Below are 18,053 nucleotides of genomic sequence, written 5' to 3'. Positions count from 1 at the left end.
GAAGTTCAGCAAATTATATCTGAGAAACAGCAATTTCTGGTGCTTCCATAAACTTGGTTTAATTATATCATACTAAAGAGACAAAAATCTGGGTATGCACTCTACTGAGCATGACAAGGTAACCATTGTGATTAAATCATTTACTACAAGTTAATATTTAAAGTAAATTTCTCTTGTATGTAATTTCAGATGTGTAATAAGTTTATCTTTCCTATTAAATGATTTAGTACACAAAACACACTTGAAGGGACACTCACCTGTATGCATTCTGTTGTGCAATATGAGAGCAGTTTTAGAACTAAAAGACTTACTACATTATTCACACTTAAAGGGACGCTCGTCTCTATGTAAGATTTAAAGTGCATTAAATATTACTGTGTTTTATCGCATTATCATGGCACATTTTATACTTCAATTATGTTAGAAAAGTGAGGGTGCAATTTTTTATGCAAAAAAGCATAATTTTTTTAGGCAAAGTTATTCGTATAAATGAAACCTATGCATGGAAAGTACGTTTATTTAAAAAGTAGATTATACAAAAGCATGCCAAACAATTTCAATTAATGAGTCAGGCAACAAAAAATTGTGTTCAACTTCAAATAGAAAAAAATAAAACTGTAACGCGAGCGTGAGTCGGAACACATAACTATCGTCGTAGTACACACCACGAGAAAGCGTGGGCTATTAAATGTAGTTAACTTGGCACTAGACAGAGTGCCCGCGTTGCATGTATTCGGTGAGCTATCTGTATCGATATTCCACTACGTGCCCAAGGCTCTATACGGGAATTAACATTAACATAAACAAACATGAATAATGCCAACTAGCGCTGGCTATATTTTTAAAAGCAGTATACAACGGCGACAAAGACGAAAAGATAAAGGTTATAACGTTTGAAAAGTCTTTAAAAAAAATTTTACACATAAGACAACTTCGTATTTCTGTTAATTAAATAGTTAAGCATTTCAACTTTAAAATACATTGTTTTACACAGGAATCTAAAAACATCATGCGATGTACATGCGAAGAAATTTTTCTCTCCAAATTTTGATGTCCTAAAATAACAGAGGAATGATTATGCGCATGCGACGATTATGGTTTAAACCACGGCACTTTCCTAGCAAATGATATACTACACACATTACACTTGAAGGGACGCTCCCCTGTATGTAACCTGATGTGAACAATTAGATCCCTTTTACAACTAAAAGACTTACTACATACTTCAAATTTGAAGTGACGCTCTTCTGTATGTACCCTGATGTGTCACTTCAGATACCTTTAAAAAATAAAAGACTTACCACATAATTAACACTTTATGGGATGTTCCCTTGTATGTAACATCTCATGTATAAATAGAGCCACTTTAGAACTAAAAAACTTATTACATAATTCATTCTTGCAGGCATACTTTCCTTTATGTATCCTAATGTGACTCATAAGATATGTTTTAGAACTAAAAGACTTCTCACATAGTTCACACTTAAAGGGACGCACCCCTGTATGCAATCTGTTGTGGTCATTAAGTTTCTGTTTCCTAGCAAATGATTTGTTACACACTTCACACTTGAAGGGACGCTCTCCTGTGTGCACACTGTTGTGAAAATTAAGGTTTTGTTTCGTAGGAAATGATTTACCACACTCTTTACACTTGAAAGGACGCTCTCCTGTATGTTCACTGTTGTGAAAATTAAGGTTTTGTTTTGTAGGAAATGATTTACCACAAACTTCACACTTGAAAGGACGCTCTCCTGTATGTGACCTGGTGTGTACAATTAGAGCCCATTTAGAACTAAAAGATTTATTACATAGTTCACACATGTGGCGATGGTCTCCTGTATGTACCCTGATGTGATGGGTCAGATATTTTTTAGATCTAAAAGACTTCTCACATAATTCACACTTAAAGGGACGCTCCCCTGTATGTAGACTGTAGTGTGCAGTAAATGATTCCTTCCTAGCAAATGAATCACTACATATATCACATTTGAAGGGACGCTCCCCTGTATGTAACTTATTGTGTACAGTAAGATTTTTTTTACTAGCAAATAATTTACTACATAGATCACACTTGAAGGGACGCTCCCGTGTATGAGATCTGTTGTGTTCTTCTAAATTACGTACTAGTGACTCTTGTCTTATAACTGGAGCATCTTTGTCTTGTTTGCTTGACGAACACAAATGCTGATGAGGATGAAGACCCTTGCAATCTGTTGAAACACTGATGCAAATGTCAGACATCAAACTAGTACCGCAGGTAGCAGTTTCTGCCTGTGTATCATCTTCTGGTACACATTCAGTCTTGAGAGAGGCACTACCTTCACTGTTGTAATTACCTCTTGTTCTGGAAGCTCCAGCCAGAGAGCTAGTCTCCACAGCAGGATTATCAACTACCTGAAAAAAAAATAATAATTTTTTTTTTTTTTTTTTTTTTTTTTTTAGTTTACTGTAGCCAAATCTTATCTTATATAAAGTATTTCATTGAATAATGTTTATATCAAACATGTTCCAAGGTACACTAGGCAAATAATAATAGTAAAAGGAGTATTTGTAATAATTTTTGTAATAAATTAAAGGGTTTCATTCTGAAAAAAATTAAATACTCTGTGTTTTGGATCCAATAAATGGTAAAAAAAACTGTAAACTTTGTCACTTTATTTGTATTGGTAACACACTGCTTATATCTTATAAATTATTTTTATAGCCTGTTTTTCTGTCGGTCTGCAAGATCTTCCTTATTCCTTTATCAAATTCCATGATTTACCTCTCATTTTAAAGCCCATTGTGACGGATGACGAAAAATATACCCACAGACCGAAGTACAGTGAATCCCTCCCGAACGACCCCCCTCTGGAACGACCATTCCGTAAGAACGACCAGTTTTCGAGGAACCGTGAAAAAATTCGAAAAAAAAAAAGAGTAAAATCGGATGAAAAACAAGTGCGCTACACACTATGTACGGCGCTGCGCGTCACATTTTTCTTGGGAGCGCTGTACTGTTGGCAGGCGCACGCATAGCTAAAAATAGATACCACCCCTCCAGAGTCCAGACTGGTCACCCTAGCGATAACGGTAAACAGTGGTGCGCATGCGCATTTCTGTTGCCATCTCGATCCCGTGTCTTTGTCTTGTAGCTTGTTAGTGTGATCTTGCTTGCTGGTAGATACGCTTCTTTTGCTTGTTGATTCGGATATTTCTTGGTTTTTATTATTGTTGACGACTTATTACGCTTTGTTTCTTGGACGCCGATTTGGTTAGTGGTTTGATTTTGTGAATTTTGTATATTGTTGACGACACACGCATTTGTTTTTGGATTTTGATTTGGTAAAATTATTGGCTTGATTCTATGAACGATCGTTGACGTTTGTTTATCATTATCTGAAGCTGTAAAAAAAACGTTGCCATCGCTTTGGCCCATTTTTGTGTTTCGGCCGCTCTATATTTCAAACCACCCAGTTACGTACCATGTAAAATAGCTTTTTGGCCCGACCCTTGTTTATAACAACCTCAGCTGTCACACTTTTAAAACCCAGGGAAAATACTCTGACGTCCGCCTCCCTTCTCACGTCGGTTGGTTATTATGTCCGCCGCCCGTTAGCTCGCCTGGCGCCGAGAGACGTGTCTGGCAGGCATCCGGCGCGGCGGGACAAATGGTGACGCCGAATGAGTGGGAAGGGGGGGGGGGGGGGCAATAAATGGATAAAAAATAAACTACCCACGTTACATAACGTTAGCACGATGTTATTTTAAAGCTGCCCAAATAAAGGACGGTTCTTTCCGTGAAACGGCCGGGGGGGGGGGGGGGGGGTTTTGGGTTGGGGGGGGGGGGGAGAATTGGCCAAACATTGCCCAAATTCTCTGGAACAACAATTCCGTAAGTACGACCGTTTTTTCGGGAACCGTGAGGGGTCGTTCCAGCGGGATTCTACTGTACTCCAATTATGCTAGACTGGTGTGGTCTTTACTGACAATCACTATCGCCACGCGCCAGTGCCAATGTCTGTGGTGAAATTTGTTAACTTAACATTTCTGAAACTAAACATTTAGGTTAAAAAATACATCTTGGCTTGACCACTGACGTGAAATTGTCTGACTTGTGATTCGCTTCATTTGTTGGTATTGGGCAACTGACACCCAAGAAATCCTGGTGTGTCACATCATCCCACAGCACAGACCACCCTGACTGGCTGCTGAAACAGGTCCCATCACTTATTCTACTCCATCGTTGAACAGCAGGCCTGTGCGAATATCATTCTGTTCAGTTCAAATCGAATACAAATATCAGATTATTCACGAATACAAATATTAAATTTGAATAGTAAGAATGACAATTTGAATCCCATTAAAAAGTTTTTTTTCATGTTATGTAACAACTTTGGGAAAATGAGACAAATAATACTAAAATGAAAGGTTGATTAACATTAATTCATATAGTAAGACAAAGAGAACTCCTCTAGTAAGTAGTACTGTGGCTGCTACGAAGAGAGACAGCCTGGCATTGTGACCGAGACAGAGTGAAACCAGGACTCACCTGCCACACAGCAGCTGGTTGGACGCCAGCCAGTGGAGTCTCTTCCTCGACCTCCTCCTGCAACACAACCACAGTGGAGAAGACTGCTCTGGTACAAGGAGACAGCAGCTACACACACGTGCTGTTAACGTACGCTGGGCTTTAGATAAACACTCAAAAAATAAGTAAAAAAAGTAATGCCTTGGAAGTGTCAGCCCACAAAAAAAAAAAAAAAAAATTACTATCACAGAGGTGCCCAGACGTCGTACAAAGGAATTTACTTATAACGTTATAACCTACTAGAAACTCTAGGAGGCTATGTGGATCGAGGATGAGTAATAAAGAAATAATAAGAATGCTGGTTTGATTTATATAACTGCCCTTTTACTAAAATTATTTACTTAGCTTTTTCTTTTCTTTTATCTTAATCTTTAAATACATATGGATTAAAATACATTAATTACAAACAGAAGGGAGCCCCGGGGCAACAAAATACATATAAAAGTAAACAAACATATCTCTTAAACTTGACCCTGGTTTTATGTGAGCTCGCAGGCTCAAAAGAAAGACAATTACATTTTGTTTTTAATTTTCTTTTGAAATGAATTCAACTAAATCCTATGTCCTGAAAACTGGCGGTCCTGGCACTGGAGGTTTCTGTAGATTAAAGTCCAGAAGAATTCAATTTATGAAGAAACTTGTATGTCGACCGGTGTGGGGAGAAAACTTGTGACTGCATGAGTCCAATCACGGACTGCTAATTTTGGTAGTGAAGTTCCATTCTAATTCTTGCATCTAATTCTTCTATCCCACCTGTAACCGAAGTCCCAAATAGCTTAGACTGGTTAACAGGTGGCTAAGACTGGGCAAGACTATGCCCAGGGAAAGGCAAAAAAGAGGCGGGGGGGGGGGGGGGGGGGGAGGAAGGTATGACGACCACTTACCCAAAACAGCAGGGTGAAGACACGTTAGCTGGCTCCAGGAGTAGAGTTGGCAACTCCCGGCACGGAGTCCACGGTAGCCATGACGAGAGAAGAAAGAAAAAAAATTTAGCTAAAAAAAAACTAGTACGGGCAGCCAAATTTAAAAAAAAAAAAAAAAAAAAGGCATCTATGCCTTGACGTTCGAGACTACATGTCGTAGTGTCAAGTCTTGGAAATAATACTAAGTTGGACTCTCGCGAATCGCGACGCGTGGTCCGTACTGTCCAGATGCTGCCCGCCGTATGTTCAAAAAATGGCATCGTCACGCCTAAATAAAGAAAGTTACTGCGCCCATCCAAGGAAGGGGGGTGGTGGTGATGGCCCGAAGGTATCCGAAGATGCCCGAAGAAGCGAAGCAGACTGCAAAAGCACTCGCCGCTCTCTCACCAGGGTCGTGGGCGAAATAAGGTCGCAATTGCACAGCGACTGCTTCCAAAGTCGATTATGACAAGCTGTCTCTTATGGGAGGGATGAGTAGTGTGCTCTGGCGGCCAAGATGAGAAACTGCCTGGAGGGTCACAGAAACGTCCGCTAGAGTGCAATGGACGCACTCGCAACCAGCGGACAGAGCTAGGTTAGGGATTTTTGCCGCCGCTAGGCCTCACTGATGGCTCTGTTGGACAAGGGCGTATGTCCTTGGAGAGACCATGTACTCCGCGCGGGTTCACTGGAGGTCGATGCTCCGGGTAGAAGTTCCCAAGAAGCCACAGGGGGATATGAGGGAAGGGGGGGTCAGAACTTGCTAAGTCGCCTGGGAAAAGTGTCGTGTGGACCGTCCCGAGGCATCGCCGAGGACTGTAATATGCTCCTCGACGTGCTGCCAAACAGCTTACCGATGCTTGCCTCCGAGAAATGAAAGATGCTAGCGCGGGGCTTGGGGTAGCGTTCGCTAGCACGAAAAGTCATACTGTTACAGGGAGAAAACGTGATGCAAACTGCTGCAGAGATGCTGCAATAACCAATCGTCAGAAAAAGTATCTAATTGGGCCTGCGAACAAGAGCAGGTGCATTGGGTTGCGCAAGATCTAGTCGGAGAGTACAGTAATGGAAACAAAATTAAATGAAATTAAAAATGCAACTTTATTTTTGTTTTCCTTCTTTAAAAATGAAAAATTAAACTTAAAATTCAAAACTTGTGCCCAAAAATTATGATAAACGGCACATTGCAGGCTACTGTACCTTGATGCTGTCCACACAGACAAACTCCATCTCAACCACTGGCTTTTGTTCCATCTCCTCCTGCAACAAACAACACCAGTTACAAGCAGTAAACAACACCCCGTGCCAGTAGAGATATCTGGCAGAACAACATTGCACATTGCACTATGTGATACTTAATGGGATTCTTAGATCAATATTAAGTTATAGAGGGGGAAAGGGTGCAGTGCAGCTGTTGATGAGACATCTGGGAGAGGGATGGGGGTGGAGGGTTAGACATTACACGCGTGCACTCACTGATTGGCCTTAATGGGTTTTTAATTGGTAATTGACAAGTGACGGTGGAGGGTTATTCAGATTAACGGGTTTTAAATTGGCAATTTATTGATACCTACTGTCTCACCTCCCCCTACTCATATTTGATAGCAAATTTTTTTTTACTAAAAAAAATAATTCCTCCGTTTCTAAATCAAACCATTCTTTAGCCTTAATCAAATTCTTAACCCATCATGCTTGAAGCATTGATTCAATAATATCCCTGTATTTTTCTTTAGTTCAAACTAATTTGGAGTATGGAGCTGTAATATGGAAGAACCTAGAAAAAATAGAAGAAACCAAAAACATCCACAATAAACTTTTGAACATTATAATAACTTTTCAAAAAGGAAATAATTAGCTGCACTCTTCCTCCATAATTGATATAACAGCAAAAACAAATTGTAAATTCATTCTAGAAAATAATAGTTTAAGGGCCGATATTATGACCTCTGGCTAAATCTTCAGGTTAGGTAGCCTACAGGTTAGGCTAGCCTCCGGTTAACGAATGAGGGGTGTATTATGACCCATACTTAGCCTGCGGTTGGCTAACCGGAACTTGACGAAGCGTTTGGTGTAATAATGGGTGTGTTGGTAATGAAATAAACCAGAATTTTGTAACTTTTGTTGCAAGACAGTTTTTTTTCTGGTAGAATGTTAGTCAGCTGTTATTTTGTATTGTGATTCGGAATGTTTACAGCTGCAGTAAAGAAATATGCCGCGAACTTTATCTTGCAACAGATATAATTAAATTAACCAAAAACTACTTTGACGTCAAACCTGCTTTGTATTAAACCATAAAATTACAATCTACGATTCAAAACCGTGTGTTTTCAACTTTACTCTTGTATTGAAACTCATGATTTTGTTAGGTTATATTATATTAAACCAAAACTAACGAAGTAATTCTATACCAACAAATAAATAGGGATGACATTTTTGCTAGAGAACACTTATTTCTTTCATAAATTTATTTCATAAAAAAATAATATAGACCCTGTTTCGGGAAAATACTTGTCGATTTTCATTTCGCTGGTGTAGGTTTCATTTTTGGACTAATAGTTTCGTATCATGTATCCAAATTAATCTGATCCTGATGGAATTAGTTTATGGTATAGGATGCTTGCTGTTTTAATTTAGTAGGTCGAGAGATCCTAGATATATTCACTGGGGAAATAATTATGATTGTAAAATGTATACGAAAGAAATACATTTTTACAAGACCTGACATAATTTGTTTGCATCGTGATATGTTAGGTATTTTGTGTTATGTACAGGATTTTTCAACATTCTAAATTAAAACAGCAAGTATAATGTAAAACAAGACCAACATATAAAGGGTCATGCCGATAGGATCAAGGGATAAACTTGGATATGGTAAACAGAATAATTCCAGTGCTATTTTCGTTTTGCACTTGCGTGGCAGGTAGATAATAAGTACCTAATGGTTTGTAAGATAGGGAAGGGATAATTGGGTAACATTTATTTTCACATTCAATTGTATTCATTGAATTAGAACCACGTCTAAAGTCGTATGAAGTGCATTTCATTCCCGGCATATGTCCACTGTATAACGAATAAAACTTCAGATACAATTTCCACGAAAACATGCATTTTATAGGTAATAATAACCCTCGTTTTGCAATTTTAAAATTCACTTATTTACACATATTCTTAAGCAGGAACATTTAAGTTTATATACATAACATATGTTTATGTACTTCGTGATCAATTAAAGTCAAATAATAATACACGACTCGACAAGAATCGAAAAGCGTGAATACACTTTTATGTAATTTTTAATAAAACTTTGACGAATACGGCGAAGCATTTTATATTTAGTAATAAATTATTCCATCGCATCCTACAAATATTCAATAGAATTCCTCAAATAGTCATCATCACTATCAACAACTAACCTCGCCTGAAATTTAATTTTTTCAATTTATCTGGTTACTAAAATGGCGATAAACACTTTGTTAGGCTGGTGTACTCTACGTAATTAAACTATGTGCCAGTGGACCGAAGCTCCTTTCTCAGGGACCTATCTGATATTTTGCTAGTCTAATGTGGACGTTGGCAGCCCGGTTGAAATTTCTCTCGCCTGCAGTCACGTCCCGGGTTTGTAATATTAATTGCCTGCATGACTAAAATCGCATAGAGCAGCTTCTGGCCTGCAAGCTGCTACTTCTTAAAGGCCTGCTGAGAGTAGCGAGTCTCGGCACGAACGAGTCTCCAGTGGACCTCTGTTCCCAGCCTAGTGGCGTTTTCTGTCCACCCTCCCCTCTCTCTCCCCCCACTTAGTTCTGAGAAATTAGCCTAGGAGCAGTGACCTGACGTGAACCTAGCCAAGACGGTGGCCTACTCCAAGGACATTCTCCCTTGCCCTAAAGAGCCCACCCACGACATCTAGCGGCAGAAACAGTAACTTCGGCCCTGGTGGCCAGCGAGCAGAGATAATGCCAGTGACACCTGGCGGCGGTTCAGTTCACCGCCTCCGTTAGTTCCCCTTTACACCGCTAGAGAGCTGCTCCGCGGCGCCGTTAGCCCCTATGCTTTCTAGTCGCGTCCAGTTATAGTCGATTCTTTGTAGCTTGCTGTTACCGCCGGTAGAGAGTGCGCATGTCGTGTTGTTGTCACGACCGCCTCGGACTCCTTCGGAAATTTTCGGCCTAGAACCGAACCTTCCCCCTCCTTTGCCCTAGGGCCTTAGCGCCCATTTTAATTAGGAGCGTGGTCCTCCGTGAGAGGACTCTGACATTGGCTACTAACCGCGCAGCATGTCGGGCAGAACTTCTCTCCGTCTCTTGTCGCGGCTATGACGGAGAAGCTTTCTATTAAGAATGTAGTCAGCTTTCTTGGGGGATGTGATCCCAGTTGTACAGTAGCCAGTCAGAAGTAGTCATTAGAAAAAGTCATGTTTTAGTTAAATTTTATTATTTTTTTATTTTACTAAAAATTCTATTTCTGCCGGGTCTTCCCCAGATTTCTCGGTCCGCGCCATCCTGATGTCGGCGCGAGACACCTCCTGAGCCCTGGAGCTACACCCTGTTTGGTGAGTGACTTCGATTTTTTTCCTCCCCGAATTCCCGTTTGTTGGCCTTTCGCGCCGACTGTGTTTGACTGTCTGGAAGCAGGTCTAAAACGTTTTGAATTTGACTTGTGTTTCAGACAGGGTCCAAGTGCTGGGGAGACAAATTGCTCCCCGCATGTTCTTCGGGACCTCGAGCTCCGAGTCTTCTTAAGAAGAGAGTTTATCCCAGCCCGACGTCATACTTTGAACACCCGGGTGATATGAGCAATATATTTTCCACTTGCATATAATGAACTAAATTAATTAAATACATACCAGCGAACAGTACCTTAAGAACTTAATCAACGAGAATATGTCAAATTCATGAGACTGTTATTTATGCAATCATCGAAAGAAGCTAAGAGGGTGGAATATTTAAATTTTTGTTCTGTGACAATGTTTAATTGATATAATATAAATTGTTTTAAATAATTTCAGGCCGGCCTTAGTTTTGTTACTTACTAAGATCTTTATTGTCATATCGAAACAATGCGAAAACAAAACCTCTTCATAATAAACCAGGGAAACCTATAGTCCAAGCTACTTATGTAGTGTATTTATTTATCATGTACTTTATTCTATTTAACGATCCACTAACTCCCAAGTTGCTTGTGTGCAGGGAGTATGAAATTTGTCTTGTTCACCGCCTTGTGCCCCCTCTGGTAAATAACTTTAATTTCCTCAATACTTTTCTACCCAGCAGTTTCCAAGGTTTTTTTATCATCAAATTAAAATGATATAATTTTGAGGCACGAGGGGCGTTATCAATTGGTAGCAGAGGTGGTTTGGTCTATAGGCAAACCTAAGTCGAGTAGGCCTACCTAAAATAAAAAAAAATAATAAAAAAATATATTAATTAATTAATTATTTCTGATAGTTATTTTGTATCTTTAACATTGTGAACTGATCGCTGGTACACCATGTAGTTATATTGCTTTTTCTATTTTAAAATTTATATTGAGTTTTAAGGTCCCGTGGGGACTTAGTCTGCGCGCGGCGCGAGAGTTCGCGGCGTCCGCCCAGACAGCAGGCCTACGTGTCTTATCTCTCGTCTCAGCTTAAGTCCCCCCCCCCCCCCCCCTTCGCGCGCTCTTCCCTGCGACTCAACCCGTAATCTGCGGGAGACGACACTGCCCCTTTCCTCCGCACACCCCTCTACCACTGTCCGTCGTGACAGACGATCTTGCGAGCGGCAGGTCAGTGCCCCTGTCGACGTATACAGGTTGCGCAAGTAAAGCTGAGAGTGAAAGTTCGCGCAGCTGTGAATTGTATTTGAGTAGCACGGCGGGATTATACGCAAATAAGTTTGGGCACATACCCCCCCACCTTGAAAGTGTGACTTACTCCCCGCGCAATGGGGCTAGTTGGTATTTTATATTAATATAGGAAGCCTTATGAGGTATTTAAAATTAAGATAGTTGTTAAGAGAGAAGTGTTTATGGTGTACGTTTGAATCGTACATGTATGTATAAATTTTTGTTTTAATTAGCAGTAAATTAGATCCGAGCAGTATGTTTAAGCCGGAGTTATTGCTGTCAGATGAGCTGACCTATGAGTTACAGCTACGCAATTTGCCCTCCAGTAGCAATGTGCAAGTCCTCAGGAAGAGACTTAGAGCCGCCCTTCATGATGGCGTGCCCACTAGTATATCGAATTTGGAGTTAGATGTAACTGGAGAATTCAACCTTGCTTGCGCCAAGTTTTATGATATATCGGCTTTCGTAAGCTACCTAGATGTTGAGGATAATTTACCCAATGTCAAGCGCCATATAGTCAGACTAAAGCATGTTACCCGATGCTTGCAAAACCTGAAAGAGCTTTCGGCAGACATTCTCCATGGAATTTATGTAAAAGAGATAGACCGATGTTTGCAACAGACGGCAGGTTTCCACACAAAATTAGCGGCGAGAGCAGCCTTTTTGGAAAACAAACGACGCAGTCAGCATTATGTGGCTGAGGCACAGGCTCTCGGCATCGATTTCTCCACCTTCCCGGAAGGGGACTCTCCTGGCTTGCCCCTGGGGGTAGAGCAACCCGACACGTGACAGAGGTACGGGCGACGGTAAACACACAGGAAATTGAAACTAGAAGGTTGCTAGACGCAGCCCCTGACTCTCAGCCACTGACGTCGCTTCCAAATCAACCAATATCCGTATCTACAACTCATTCAGAGCCGCCTGTGCATTTGACGACAGCGGCGACAATCATTACAACGGGTCACGTGACAACCCACCCCGTCACTAGTGTGACGTTTTCACAGGGATTACCAACCTTTTCACATCAAATGACGCAACCATACCCATCAAATATGATTTTCCCGTATCCGACCGCCCAGGCCTATTTTAATCCTTATGCTCAATTACAGCCACTGTTTCCTTCATGGCAAACCACCCCTCTTCCAAGTGCTGGTATTTTGCAGCCGCCACTCACAACGCCCCAGCTCACTCCACCACAAATTAGCCCCTCGGTTGCGAACCGGGAACAGGCTCAGTCGCAATCGGTACCGCAAAATCAGCCTTCACCTCAGCCGGCAGTACCCTCGGCTCACCCCCAGGACTAAGTACTGAGGAGCACGACAGCCCCAGAAACTGGCTACAGTTTCTACGGAAAAATCACCCATCCTGTAGAAAGGCTACTCAAAGATTTGCCAGAGGCGTCGGGTCTGGACGCACACAAACTGATTGATTTTCTTCGAGTCTTGTTAAAGCTACGGCAAAAGGGAGGGATTCCCGACAAACAAATTTTTGAAATTGTTTATCCGTACACCCAAGCTCCCTTAAGCGAGCGTATCATGGCAGCCATTGAGAATGACCTCACTTTCGACGAGTTTCATGAAGACGTGTTAAAGTTTTGTATACCGAGTAGGCTACTCACAAACATCCAGTTGGAGTGGTTTAACCGCTTGCAGCAGCGTAATGAAGTCTTGCCGAATTACATTGCTGACATACGGGAAGCCAACCAGGTACTCAGGCTAAAGGTTTCCGAGAGAGAGGTCGTGAGTACGATTCTAGACGGTTTGAACCCAGCGGAGCGCTCGCACTCAGTGTTCCAGGCACGCCCCCAAAATTATGCTGAGCTAGATAAACTTTGCGTACATGCCACAAACATAGAGTACGCTGATTTTCAGCGAAATAAACAAGCCACATTCGCTAGTCAACAAGGTAGCAGCACTGGAACAGAGCTGCAGTAATTCACACTATAAGAATGCAGCACAGAAACATCAGGGCAATACAATTTTATCTTCAAGGACAAAAGGTAGATATCAACAAAATGTGTATTGTGATTTCTGTAAAAGAGACGAACATTCCCTGTCCCAGTGTTACCACAAAAACAAAAAACAAAATTACGACACTCCAAAAAAAGCATAACGCGGTGGCCCGAACCACCTTATTTAGGGCCACCGAAAAATTCAAGTGTTATAATTTTTTCTTATAAATGGGAAGTTCAACTTGCCCAAAGTAATGACAGTACACAAGAAAAATCATTCCACAAAAACAATAATCATAAGAACAAGGAACCCAGAAATAAAAGTAACAGGCGAGGTCACAAACATAAACAAAGGAAGTACAATAGGAGCAGAAATAACAAAAATAAGGGAAATGATAATTCAACGCACACATACTCATGTAAGACGTGTATTGATCCTACAAATAAGGGCAAGAGAAAGTGCCACCAAATTTTTGGCAATATTCCCACAGTGATTCCATATGCAGTAACCACGATTGGCGAACATACTGTACGTGGACTAATTGATACGGGATCAGCGCGCAGTCTGATTTCTGGGCAGTTGTTTAACAAGTTAAAACAAAGCAAATTAATTCTAAGAACTGAGACCACAAAGTTACAATGCTTTACAGCGTCAGAGCAGCCATTAAATATTAAGTTAGCAGTTATGATCAAGGTGAAAATTGATTTATATTCATGGAATTTCCCATTTTTGGTGTCTGATCAACTGGCCACTGTCCTAATCTACGGGTCTGATTTCATTGCCAAGACAGGTCTACTCATTAATCTTCAGGCTAAGAATTTTGTTTTCAAATTCAATATGGGTAATCCTATTCCTTGTGGGATCCCTGAAGAAATAGTTTCGGGTCCGGCCAAGCCAACGGCAGCCATCTTGGATCAGGGAAACACCATTTCACACGAGCACCTTAATACACAGCAACGGGCCGACATTGATAAATTATACAGCAGTTTTCCAGATGTCTTGACTAGTAAACTAGGTCGCACGAATTTAATCGAGTACCAAATTGAGTTAGCGGATAAAATACCAGTGAGATCTCATCCTTATCAATTTTTAGGTCCTAAGATGCAAACGATGCGCAATCATGTTCAGGAGCTTTTGGACAAAGGTGTAATCGAACCCTCGACCTCCGCCTACAGTTCCCCAGACTTTGTGGTGCCTAAGGGCAAGGATCAACCACGATGTGTAATCGATTACAGAAAAGTTAATGAGAAAATTGTCATACAAAACATACCTTTGCCAGACTTTAACACTGCTTTTAATTGGTTCAGTAAGGCCAGATATTTTAGCGTGTTTGATCTAAATTCTGCTTACCACCAAATTCCCCTTACTGCGGATTCAAAACCCATCACAGCCTTCTGTGTCCCTTGGAACTTGTACCAATACACAGTAGTACCTTTCGGACTTGCCACGGGAGCCCAAGTACTAACTCGACTCCTGGATCAGATACTAGGAGATCTAAAATTCAAAACAGAGTACAACTATCTAGACGATGTCGTCGTATATTCAGAAACATTTGCAGAACACATCAAACATTTAGAGGAAGTCCTAAGTAGATTTCGTAAAGCAGGGTTAACAGTCAACACAAAAAAGGTTAAGTTTGCAGTCCAAGAACTGTCTTTTCTAAGACACTTGGTTTCTAGCAAGGGAGTCACCATTGACCCTTCACGTACACAAGCTATTCGTGATTTTCCGCCTCCCACAAACCCTAAGGGTATTTCACGTTTTATTGGTATGGCAAATTTTTACTCAAAATATATTCCTAATTTTGCTGAGCACGCAGCACCACTAAATACGTTGCGTAAGAAAAACACACCTTTCACATGGGGTCCGGAACAAGAAAAAGCTTTTAATTTCCTGAAACAGGCGATTTCCTCCCCGCCTGTACTCCGCATGGCAGACTTCACCAAACCTTTCATTTTACAGACTGATGCGTCCAGTGTGGCTATTGGCGCAGTAATGTCACAGGAAGTCGAAGGCTGCAGACAGCCCATTGCGTTTGCGTCGCGGACACTTACCCACGCCGAGAGGAAACCCTCCTCGATCTACGAATTAGAATGCCTCGCGGTGGTATTTGGCATTGACAAATTCCGACAATTTATAGAACACAGGGAATTCCTGTTAGAGACAGATAATCAGGCATTAGCCTGGCTTTTAGCACACCCTAAACAATTAGGGAAACTCGGGCGGTGGATTGCAAAAATTTCCTCTTTGAAGTTCCAAATACAACACATTCGTGGTACACAGAACATAGTAGCGGACACACTGTCCCGCATGTTTGAAAACCCAACTCAGACTCCGCCCGAAGGAACACCATTCTTATGTCAAGCCCTATTGACAGATTTTCCATTGGCATTTCAGAATTTACAGAGCCAGCAGGAAGGTGATCCCCACATTTCCAGCATTATTAACCTTTTTAGTTCAGGAACAGCACCAAAATACTTTAGGATGTCTAAGGGGCTGTTGCAAAAACGCACCCCCCAATCAAAAACATACAAAATTGTGCTCCCACAAAATCTGCGTGATATGATATTCCACTATTATCACACCTCGCCGGTGGGCGCACACCTTGGCATATATAAGACCATTCAGGCTATCCGACGTCACTTTGTGTGGGACGGCATGCACAAGGACATCACCGAGCAGGTGAAACTATGCAAAATCTTTGCGCTGAGTAAGCCAGCGCAGAACACTTGTTTCGGTTATTTAACTTCAGATGTGGCCGAGCGCCCCATGCAAAAGATGTTTATAGACTTTGTCGGGCCTTTCCCGCGCTCAAGGACAGGAAACACTATGCTGCTGGTGTGTATCGACGCTTTCACGAAATTTGTCTGGCTCATCCCGATGCGAAAAGCCACCGCAGAAAACACTGTATCCGCGCTACGTAATGAGGTCTTCAAGACGTCGGGAGTCCTGTCTATAGTAGTGTCAGACAATGCAACCCAGTTCACGGCTAGGATTTTCAAGAATATGTGCTTCTCACATGGCATCCTGCACGTCACAACCTCGCCTTATTATCCACAGCCCTCGCATGCTGAGAGATTCAACTGCAATCTCCGGTCTGCTCTAATAGCTTACCATGCGCAGGAGCAGAATAAATGGGCTTCGAATTTGGTGTGGCTGCAAATGGCCTTTAATTATGCACATCACGAAGGACACAAAAGTACTCCTTTCGAACTCATGTTCACTTACCGACCTAATACCCCTCTTTCAAAAATTTGGTCCTTAAATGACCTGTTGCCCGATGATCCGAAAGACATCCGGGAGATTTGGAGAAGAGCTCGTAAGAATCTTAATCTGGCTCATGAGAGCAGAAAAAGGAAATATGTACAATGAAAACCGATCTCCTAACCCTTACAGGGTAGGCGATTTTGTGCTTTGTAAGGAACACCAACTCAGCAAGGCAGTGGATAAGTTTTCCGCCAAGCAGGCGTACCGCTGGAGAGGTCCCTTACAAATACGGCGATTTTTAACGCCAGTTACGGTTAGCCTAGCTGACCCAAGTTCGGGAGAATTCGTGACCAGAGCGCACATCTCCCATCTAAAGAAAACACAGGCTGACTTAAAGTAGATGTGTTTACTTTCTTTCCCCTAACATAGGGGACTCTCTAATATTAGGCATGCCAGAAACCGCAAGGTCTTACAAATCCATGGTACTAGAAATAAGAATGCTAACATTAAGTAGTATTAGTTTTAAGTAGCCACTTAGTTAATAAGAACTTAGTTAATAAGTTTGTTTAAGGATTATTGATAATGTTGTGCCTGAGAGGCGGACGCGTTTCAAAGGTGTTAGAATATAAGTAGTAGGATACAGACGAACCTGGTACTAGTTTTACTAAAGAGTGTAAGTGTTGTTTTTTTTATTTTCCCTATATGCTCCACATTCAAGGGGGGGAGTATGTGCCAGAAATTAGGCATTTTGACACCTTTTTTAAATTTTTATTATAATTATAAATTATTTTTGGAAAATTTTATTTTTTCAATTTATCTGGTTACTAAAAGGGCGATTTACACTTTGCTAGGCTGGTGTACTCTACGTACTTAAACTTTGTGCCAGTGGACCGAAGCTCCTTTCTCCGGGACCTATCTGATATTTTGCTAGTCTAATGTGGACGTGGGCAGCCCGGTTAAAATTTCTCTCGCCTGCAGTTACGTCTCAGGTTTGTAATATTAATTCCCTGCATGACTAAAATCGCATAGAGCAGCTTCTGGCCTGCAAGCTGCTACTTCTTTGAGGCCTGCTGAGAGTAGCGAGTCTCGGCACGAACAAGTCTCCAGTGGACCTCTGTTCCCAGCCTAGTGGCGTTTTCTGTCCACCCTCCCCTCTCTCTCCCCCCACTTAGTTCTGAGAAATTAGCCTAGGAGCAGTGACCTGACGTGAACCTAGCCAAGACGGTGGCCTACTCCAAGGACATTCTCCCTTGCCCTAAAGAGCCCACCCACGACATCTAGCGGCAGAAACAGTAACTTCGGCCCTGGTGGCCAGCGAGCAGAGATAATGCCAGTGACACCTGGCGGCGGTTCAGTTCACCGCCTCCGTTAGTTCCCCTTTACACCGCTAGAGAGCTGCTCCGCGGCGCCGTTAGCCCCTATGCTTTCTAGTCGCGTCCAGTTATAGTCGATTCTTTGTAGCTTGCTGTTACCGCCGGTAGAGAGTGCGCATGTCGTGTTGTTGTCACGACCGCCTCGGACTCCTTCGGAAATTTTCGGCCTAGAACCGAACCTTCCCCCTCCTTTGCCCTAGGGCCTTAGCGCCCGTTTTAATTAGGA

The 18,053-nt window shown here is 41.8% G+C and overlaps 1 protein-coding gene across 7 annotated transcripts in view; it reads right to left on the bottom strand.

Moving 5' to 3' along the window:
* Positions 1 to 499: 499 nt before the first annotated feature.
* LOC134537890 (zinc finger protein OZF-like) overlaps positions 500 to 18,053 on the bottom strand; it is a 30,433-nt gene continuing 12,879 nt past the window's right edge. For all 7 annotated transcript variants that reach the window (XM_063378807.1, XM_063378804.1, XM_063378806.1 and 4 more), the window contains 3 exons: positions 6,673 to 6,732; positions 4,532 to 4,588; positions 500 to 2,394 (listed from right to left, as the gene is read on the bottom strand). In XM_063378807.1, coding sequence (XP_063234877.1) covers positions 1,309 to 2,394; positions 4,532 to 4,588; positions 6,673 to 6,732 — 1,203 coding nt within the window. In that variant the 3' untranslated portion in view covers positions 500 to 1,308. The remainder of the gene's footprint in view (positions 2,395 to 4,531; positions 4,589 to 6,672; positions 6,733 to 18,053) is intronic.

The sequence above is a fragment of the Bacillus rossius genome, chromosome 12 (assembly GCF_032445375.1).
Source record: "Bacillus rossius redtenbacheri isolate Brsri chromosome 12, Brsri_v3, whole genome shotgun sequence".
Taxonomy (NCBI): domain Eukaryota; kingdom Metazoa; phylum Arthropoda; class Insecta; order Phasmatodea; family Bacillidae; genus Bacillus; species Bacillus rossius.
Note: the sequence above shows the minus strand (reverse complement) of the source record. Positions and strands in the feature narration are given on the sequence as shown.